Source organism: Bombina bombina, chromosome 11, assembly GCF_027579735.1.
Source record: "Bombina bombina isolate aBomBom1 chromosome 11, aBomBom1.pri, whole genome shotgun sequence".
Classification (NCBI taxonomy): Eukaryota; Metazoa; Chordata; class Amphibia; order Anura; family Bombinatoridae; genus Bombina; species Bombina bombina.
In genome coordinates this window covers 62,519,468-62,529,424 of record NC_069509.1, presented here as the reverse complement: position 1 = coordinate 62,529,424, position 9,957 = coordinate 62,519,468, and the positions used below count along the sequence as shown (strand labels likewise).

General features: G+C 37.1%; 1 protein-coding gene across 1 annotated transcript in view; it reads right to left on the bottom strand.

Annotated features, from left to right (window-relative positions):
* Positions 1–8,824: 8,824 nt before the first annotated feature.
* MEIOB (meiosis specific with OB-fold) overlaps positions 8,825–9,957 on the bottom strand; it is a 200,233-nt gene continuing 199,100 nt past the window's right edge. The window contains exon 13 of the mRNA XM_053694201.1: positions 8,825–8,935. Within this exon, the coding sequence (XP_053550176.1) occupies positions 8,825–8,935 (111 nt within the window). The remainder of the gene's footprint in view (positions 8,936–9,957) is intronic.

The window sequence follows — 9,957 nt, the reverse complement described above, 5'->3', positions numbered from 1 at the left end:
GCTTTACTAGATTTCCAATACTTCAATATAAGTAGTCTACCGACCATTATTGCTGAATTTAATTGACGTGAATGTTTATATGTACCTATTTTTTGACCGTCTATGAAGAACATTATATGTTCCAGCTTAAGTTGGAGGTGTATGTGATTAATTTTATTCAGCCAGGCGTTAGTCTTATACCAGAACTTCTTGATTTTAGGGCAAGACCAAAAGCAATGGTTCAGGTCAGCATTAAGAGCTTTACATTTATGACATGAAGCCACAGAGTGGTCCCATTTTGCTTTCTTACTAGGAGTAATATATATTCTATTTATTAATTTAGTGTGAGACTCACGCCATGAAGTGGATAATGTTGCTGAGTCAGCAAATGTGAAGCTTTTATATATAATTTCTGGTGACACCTGCCAATTTTTGGCAATATGCTCCAAATTTTTCTTGCCATATTCTAACATAATCGCTTTATATAGTGAAGTTACGTTATATTTCCCTATTTTAAAGAAATTAATAGGCATCTGCAGGATATTCCATGCACATTCATCTGAAGGATCGAATGGAAATTCCTTTAAGAAATGACGGGCTTGGAAGTAGGGGAAGAAATCTTTTTTTGAAATCGCATATTCAGTAGCTAGTTCCTGTAATGATCTACATGCCCCTGAGCCCCTTTCTCTTAACTGATCTATATATATTAAGCCCTGTTGCGCCCAGGCATTGAAGGTACGGGAATTCAATGCTGCTGGGAAATTAGGGTTACCCGTAATTGTTAGATATTTGGAGAATTTATAATTAATATGAGTTTTTTTAAGGAGTTTCTGCCAGGCCCTAATTACGCTATAAATAGTTGGTAAGAGTTTAATTTTGGTTGGACATTTATTCATATTACAGTGTAATAAAGCTTTTAAGGAATAGGGTCTGGTTAAAGTTGTTTCCAATTTCTGGTCCACTATATATTCTGCATTTGTTAGCCATTCAATTGCAATTTTAGAAATGCATACTAGATTATAGATCTCGATATCTGGGAAGCTCAATCCCCCATATTGTCTAGGCAAAGCCAGTCTTGTTAATCCGATGGCCCTTCTTTTTTCCCCCCAGATAAATTGTGTAAATAACTGGTTAAGTAGTTTTATATCTTTTTGCTTTATAATAACTGGGAGATTTTGCATTAAATAGAGGAGCTTAGGGAAGATCACCATCTTGATTATGTTAATATTGCCAGATAAAGTTAGGTAAAATTTTGACCAAGTATCTAAGTCCTGCCTAATCTTAGCAATAATTGGTAGATAGTTAAGTTCATACCATTCATTATAGTTTTTAGAAAGTTTAATCCCCAGGTAAACAAAGTTAAATTTAGCTTCTTTAAAATGATGTTGCCGGTATGATTCTTTATTTTTACTTAAAGGGACAGTCTACTCAAAACTAAACTTTCATGATTCAGATAGGGCATGCAATTTTAAACAACTTTCCAATTTACTTTTATCATCAAATTTGCTTTGTTCCCTTGGTGGTATTTTTGAAAAGTTAAACCTAGCTAGTCTCAAACTGATTTCTAAACAGTTGAAAACCGCCTCCTAGCTCAGAGCATTTTGAAAGTTTTTCACAGTTAGACTGTGCTAGTTCACATGTGTCATATAGATAACATTGTGCTCACTCCCGTGAAGTTATTTGGGAGTCTTCACTGATTGACTACACTGCATGTCTGTCAAAGGCACTTAGATAAGGAGGCTGTCTGCAAAGGCTTAGATACAAGGTAATCACAGAGGTAAAAAGTATATTAATATAACTGTGTTGGTTATGAAAAAACGGGGAATGGGTAATAAAAGAATTATCTATCTTTTCAAATAAGAACAATTTTGGTGTAGACTGTCCCTTTAACCAAAAGATTTCTGATTTATGAGTGTTAACTTTGTAGCCTGAGAATGCACTAAATTCTTGGAGGATATGGATTAGTAAAGGGATATACTTAGCAGTGTTAACGGTCAGGACTAATAGGTCATCAGCATATAGAAGTGTGGTGACTTTCCTATGTCCCAGGTTAATCGCTTCAATCTCTTTTCTTATGGATATTACGAGTGGTTCTAATGCTAAGTTAAAAAGGTAGGGGGATAATGGACATCCCTGTCGTACACCTTTATTCAATGGAAAGTATGCAGTGGGGGTACCGTTGACCAAGACAGATGAGGTTGAGGATTTATAAATTGTTCGAATAAAATCGACAAACGCCCCCCTCGACTCCAAATCCTGGGAGAGCTGTGAACAGATGATCCCAAGAGATGGAGTCGAAGGCTTTTTCTGCATCGATTAAGATTAGGGCAGCATCCGATGTTGGGTTTTTATGCAGACAGGACTGGTTTAAAATTAATTGTAATTTCCGTAAGTTCCGTGTAGCAATCCTGCCTGACATAAACCCAACCTGGTCCTTATATATCAAGAGGCCGATAAAAGATTTTAAGCGATCAGCAATAATACTCATCAGAATCTTATAATCGCTATTGAGGAGCGATATCGGTCTGTATGAAGATATCTGCTCTTTGTCCTTACCTTTCTTAAGGATAAGAACTATTTGTGATGCGGCAAAGTATCTAGAACATATTTTTTTATCCAGATAATAGCTGTTAAAAAGAGAGACCAGAGTTTGTCCAATATCATCTGACAGTATTTTATACAATTCTATAGGAAGCTGGTCAGGCCCTGCAGCTTTGTTAGATGTTGCTTCCTTTATTGCATTTAGTACTTCATTAAGAGTAATAGGGGCATTCAGCATCTCTCTTTGGTCATCCGATATTTTAGGAGTTTTAATCTTATGCCAAAAATTATTTTTACTCAATGTATCTATTTTCTCTTCCGAATAAAGATCTTGAAAATAATTTATAACTAAGCTGGCAATGTTCTCACTTTTAACAGTTCTACCAGACGTAGATTTGAGCGCTTCAATCATGGATTTCTTTTCTTTTGATTTAGTTAAATTAGCCAAAAATTTCCCTGCTTTCCCTCCATGTCTATAATAGAAAAACCTGGATCTGAGTGTATCTTGAGCGCTTTTTTGTGTTAGAAAGATTTCTCTTTCTTTTTTAACCACTTGATACGCTTCCCAGAATTTTCTTGATGGGTCACTAATGTACGTATTATAAGCATTACGTAACTGGTTGGCAAGTTGATTATCCCGCATTATACTTTTCCTTTTTTGGATAATTAAGTATGCTTTAATCTCACCCCTAATTACGGCCTTAAATGATTCCCATAATGTTTCAATGTGTATATACGGGGAGGCATTTATATAAAAAAACTCTTTCCATTTTATTTTCAGCCACGCTTTAAATTTAACATTGTCTGCCAGATGTCTTGGGAAGAAGAGTCTGTTGTTGGACGGAAGTTGGATCTGCTTTAATATGATAGACAGTGTTAAGATTGCATGATCCGATATAACTATTTCCTTAATATCTGTAGTCATATCTAGGTTTAACATATTTTCAGATACAAAAAAATAATCTATTCGAGACATTGTTTGGTGTGCTTTGGATTCACATGAGAAGCGTCTTACGTCTGGGTTATGAATGCGCCAAATATCCTTAATGTGAAGTAAACTGATAAAGTTTTTAAGTATTTTAGACTCCTGTTTGCTATTTTTATTCAATGATGGTTTAAGCCTGTCTAAGGTTGGATAAACAGTTAAATTAAAGTCCCCTGCAATAATCAGATTTTTTGAGTAAAGATGCAATAATTTCCTCTGGAGATTATTCCAGAAATTTTCATCCAGGTTATTAGGGGCATAAATATTGCAGAAGTTAAAAAGCGTACCTTCTATCATTACCTGCATAATAAGGAATCTTTCATCTGGGTCTAGTTCGGAGCTTAAGATGTTATATTGCAATCTTTTATTAAAAAGGATTGCCACACCTTTTTTCCTGGCTTTACATGGGGTACCCACTACTTCACCTATCCATCCTGCTTTAAGTTTAGTAAGTTCTATTTCATGTAAATGTGTCTCCTGTAAAAACACTATGTCTGGCTTGTATCTATTTAAATGTGAGATTATTTTTTTTCGTTTTTGGGGTGATGTGATACCGCCGACATTCCATGTTGCTAGATTAAGTTTAGGAATCATTAAAGTAGGGGTCTAGGGTGTATAAAAAGAGAGAATACCAGATTTCTTTTCCCCTGCTTTCATTCCCTAAAAAAGGGGGGGCTAGGAGAGAGGGGCCAGGAAGTGGAGGGGGCGAGAGAGAGGGAGGAGGGAGAGAGAGAAAAGAAAAAAAAAAAAAAAAGACAACACATATATAAAAAAAAAAAAAAGAAAAAACACATCTGGAATACTCATATAGTTTATAAGTCATAGATGGCAGTTTTAGGTTTAAAAGAACATAAAATAAAAAAACAAGCTTAAATAGCTGCATATTAACATCTATCATTTTTAGGGGTTTTTCTTTTTTTCCTCTTTTTTTTTTTCTCCCCCTTTTCTTTCCTGATCTCCCTTGGCTTAGGGATAGCATATATTTAGTCAAGAAAATATGAACCCCCTTTTTTTGCAAAGTCCCTGACTTCACCTGGCGAACTAAGCAGTATAGATTCATTACCTTCAAATATTTTTATTTTGGCAGGATAGATGACAGTGGCTTTAACGCCATTGGCAATCAATTTAGTGCAAAGAGGCGACATTTCTTTGCGTTTTTGTGTAGTTTCTGACGAGAAATCTTGAAAAATTAAAATTGGTTTCTCATTTATTGAGAAGGGGATCTTTTTCCTGTAATACTGCAAAATGCTGAGTTTATCCTGGTAGTTCAGGAGCTTTGCAATCACTGGTCTATTTTTGAGTGTGCCATCAGGAAAAGTTTTGGGGGTTCCTATACGATGCGCCCTCTCAACTGCGAGCGGGAGTAAGCTAGGGTCCACACCGAGTTCCTGTGGTAGTCTAGTTGATATAAATTCAAGGAGATCTTGGTACGCGCTAGATTCGGGGACGCCGATAACCCTAATGTTATTGCGTCTAGCGCGATCTTCGATCTCGTTCAATTTATACTGAATATTAACTAGTTGTGTTGTTTGTTCTTGTATGATTGTTGCTTGATGATTATTGGTATCTTCTAAATCTGATATGCGCTGTTCAGCCTCATTTAATCTATGTGTAAAGTGTTTAAATTCACTAGCGAGATTGGATATGTCAAGTTTCAACTGATCAAATTGTGGGATCATGAGGTCAGAAATTTGCTTAACAATATCTTGTGGTTCTGTTGCTATCGTATCCATTGTATTAGTATTATGAGCTAGATTTGTTGAATTATCAACACTGGTTCTGGCCCTCCTGTCTCTTGACTTAGGCGGCATATTAGGAGAGTGTGTTTTAAGATTGGTCATGAATTTGTCCATGAAAGGTGAGTGCAAAAGGTGGCAGCAGTGAGCAAAGGAGAGAAGAGTGAAAAAAGTGACAAAAAATAATAAAAAAAAAAAAAAATAAGGAAAAATGCCAAATGGCCAAAAAGTGAGGTATTTGTAGTGAAATTTAGCTATGCAAACAGGAGAGGGCTACAGTGCCCGTTTGTATTTTTTACAACTGTGGTCAGTAGACCAAGGTGAAGCAGTGAGTGTGTATATTGATATATGAGGAAGTGCGTGTGATTGTATAGAGTGAGCCTCAGGGGTGACTAAGTTGTCTCCTGGTGAGAGAACGAGAGATCTCTATGAGAGGTTACAGGGAAGTGTGGGAAATATATGGGCATACATATATATGCCCATATATATGTATATATATATATATATACCTATATATAAGTTATCCCCCCCTGTTTTATTTTATTTTTATACCATCTCAATTCCTCAAATTAAGAATGTTGGGGTTCGTGAGTTATAGTGGACAAATCCCTTTTTTCCTTTTTATTTCCTCTCCTTCTTTATATATATTTTTTTTTTCCCAGTCAGATGGGCAGATAAAGCAGGTGTAGCAGGAGGGAAAAAAAAAATTGACAACTATACTATCTAGGATTCAACACAAAACCAGAAACCTCTTTGCCAATATTATTACAAATGTAACAGCCTATTGACCAACCACAGCAACAAGAAAATAAAGAAGAAAAAAGAAAGGAGAAGAGAGAAAAAAAAGATAACTGGGTAAATAAAATAATGCAGTAGGCAGATATGCTTATATCAGCAACTAGTTGAGGTAGCAAGTCAAAATAGTGTCAAACACTTATTGGGGTCCCAAGAACCGGTACACAGTCAAAAAAAGAGAAAATTCAGGCTCATAGGCTCCAGAGTTACTTTCTCCAAATAAGCTATAGATTCCCCCACAAACAGGAACAGTCTTACCAGGTTGTAGAGACTTCAGCAGGGGTAAATCAAACTTTTCCAGGATATATAGACACCAGAATTTCAATACCCTCCGTATGTTGCTTCTTACAGGAGGGTGATACAGATGCAAATAAAAGAGATCTTATTTGTAACTCCTTAGGGTTAACCTGAAAACCCTTTTGAGGAAACTTTAAATGCTCTGACTGGCTCACAATAAGCATGCAGCTCCCTCCGTATGTTGTTTCTTACAGGGGGTTATATAGATGCAAAACGAAGAGGATCTTATGTGTAAGTCCTTAGAGCTAGCCTGAAAGCCCTTTTGGGATGTTTCAATAGTTCTGCCTGGCTCACAATAAGCAAATAGATCCCGGGTTGCAGCAAACGAGCGCCTCCCTCTAGGTTCTTGAAGCAGCCAAGGTATGTATTGGGTGTTTTTAGCTAGCACCCTTCTGTGCAGCAGGCTATGCACTCTCAGATAGGGAATATCTGTCTCCGATGACGGCCTCCTTCACCTCCTATCCAAGACACAATGTTGGGGTAGTTTACTTGCAACTGGTTACGTCCTGCCAGTTCATCCAGACTCGTCACTCTCTCACCAGCTGCCGTTTAGTCTCCAGACCAGGCTGGACAACCCCGGCTTTTCAAATGTAGATATGTGCGGGGGTGACTACGAGCAGCAGGCTAAACACTCTCAGAGAGGGAAATGTCTGTCTCCAGTGGCGGTCTCTTTCACCTCCTATGCGCACCACGATGTTGGGGCAGTTTACGCGCAGCTGGTTGCGTCCTGTCGGCTCTCCCAAATTCGTCACTCACCAGCTGCCGTATAGTCTCCAGACCAGGCTGGACAGCCCCGACGTCTCCAGTGTCGGTATGTGCAGGAATGCAGAGTCCTTATGGGCTTGACCTAGGGTAAGATAGGGGCTGAGCATTACCCAGATGGGCCCGGGTAGGGCCAAACGACACCTTTGAAATGACCGGGTATCACACCACACTCCCCGATGAGTCAAGGCGGGTGTGTACGCAGGCTGCAACAAGTGCGGTAATCCGGACGCCAGCTGAGAAGCAGAGCGGCTCCTAGGAAATGTCTGCAGAGTTTTCAAGTTACCGGGGGTAGCTCTTTCCCAGTAGAGCAACAGCACAGCGCGCCCATGCCTCCATGCCTCCTCCCCTTCCGGTCTTCAGAGAAATGCACTCCTAACTTCCAAATCCCAAAGTTACGTGAAAATGTTCCTAAACTTAACATGCGCCTGTCCTGTTTGGCTGATCATAATATAATTTCTCAATTTTTAACTACACGTTTACAGAGTCATTTTTCACATATCAAATTCCAGTTAAAAAGGTTTTTATAAACTCTCAGAAACCCTTAACTTCTTACAAAACTTTCATCATATTTTTGCCTTTATTTCTTTATTCTTAATTATCTATATTGAACTGAACCTTAAAGGGCCACAAAAGTTGCAAAATGACATGTTCTCATGCTTTTAATTTTAAGACTATCGACCCTGCATTACTGTGCGTTTAACCCTCCCAAAAAACACAACTTAGATGTGGAACGAGCACTGCTGATTGGATCAGAGGCCGTTTCTGCTTGGGACTCGCAGTGCTCCAAGGATCTTGAGAGGCACTTCTGCTTTGTGTTTAAAGGAATAGTCTAGTCAAAATTAAACATTTTTATAGTTCAGATAGAGCATGCAATTTTAAGAGACTTTCTTAATTACTCCTATTATCAATTTTTCTTCAAACTCTTGTTTTTTTTATTTGAAAAAGCAAGAATGTAAGCATATGAGCCATCCCATTTTGGTGTCTAAATGTAGCCACCAATCAGCAAGTACTACCCAGGTGCTGAATCAAAAATGGGCCGACTCCTAAGCTTACATTCCAGCTTTTTCAAATAAAGATACCAAGAGAACAAATAAAAATTGATAATAGGAGTAAAATAGAAAGTTGCTTAAAATTGCAGCTTTATCTGAATCATGAAAGTTACATTTTGACTAGACTATCCCTTTTCTATCCCAGAACTTTAAGGGGCCATAATAATCAAAGGTATCTTTATTAGAAAAAACTGGAATTTAAGCTTAGAAGTCGGACGTTTTTGGTTCAGAACCTGTGAAGCACTTGCTGATTGGTGGCTACATTTAGACACAAATCAGCAAGCGCTACCCAGGTGCTGAACCAAAAATGGGCCGGCTCCTAAGCTTACATTCAAATAAAAATACCAAGAGAACAAAGAAAATTTGATAATAGGAGTAAAATAGAAAGTTGCTTAAAAAATAAAACATATTTTTGTGGACCTTTTTTATTGCTGTATTTCAATTCAGCACAACTTGCAATAAGTGATTTTTATCAACGCTAACATTTATTTAAAGAGCTATAATTCAGTGTATAAATAGAGGGTTTTTTAAACAAAAACAATTTGTTGACCTATCCGTCTCATTTTACTTGTTGCCAACTTCATACAATGGTGATACTATGAAATCAATATAAATACAACTCCTGTGTAACTTGCAGCAACAAACTAAACGTATAGCGGATGAGAGGAGAACGTGTCTTATAACTTTTCTTTGGTGGATAAATGTTTACATGCTTCCGTGGGGTCAGCCAGTTTGCAGGAGAGTATACTTATTCTCATTCCAGTTCTTGAATTAGTCGCTAACACAATCTGAAAGAGCAATTACAAACTGTAAGTGGAACCTCAGAATTATGAGATGATTTAAAGTACATTTTGTTCTTAAAGGTAAAAATGAAGTAATCATTAACATAATAGTTTGTGTAATGCAAACTCTGTGCTAAATTTAATGACTGCACACTAACTCTTCCTTGTCCAATGCAATTTTTAATTTACTTTATAGGTGTATGAAATATCTTTTTGTGCTGAACATAACTAACTCACATCTTTTTGGACATTTATTGGTTTCACAGTATTATCTTGGGTACTAAAATGGCAATGTGTTAACAACCCAAATTTGGGGGGCGTTTATTGGACATACAGTGCATTTCTGCCTAGAAACGTCCCAGACAAAGGTTAGGTTACACTATTATTTGGCTAGTCTGCAAGACTTCACATTATGAGACGTGAAAACAATTGAACAATCGAGATAGCGCATGCAATTTACTTCCATGACCAACTTTACTTTGTTCTTTTGATATCCTTTGTTGAAGAGCACATCTAGGTATGCTCAGGGTGTGTGCATGTGTTAAGCATTATATGGTATCAGTGTTTGCAATAATATTTGTAACAATGGTATACATTGTTGTAAACACTGCTGCTTGTAAATGCTCAACAAGGTATAAAATTATTATAAACATTTTTACAAACACTGCTGCCATATAGTGTGCAAGACATATGTATGCTCCTGAGCCTATCTATATATGCCCTTTAGTAAAGGATACCAAAAGAACAAAGTACATTTCATAATGGAAGTAAATTATAAAGGTGTTTAAAATTGCATGCTCTATCCAAAATATGAATGTTTAATTTTGACTTTACTGTCCCTTTAATAGAATAAATACAAAATGTTCGTACAGCTGTACATTTTGAGATAGTTTTAGATAGGGCAAACACATTTATTGAGTGATTTAATAGCCTGCAGAATTCCTCTCCACAGAATATAACTATAAGGAGGCAAAGTGCGCTGCTGAACATGCAAGCGTAATATTGACTTTCAGTGCTTTATTAAGAAA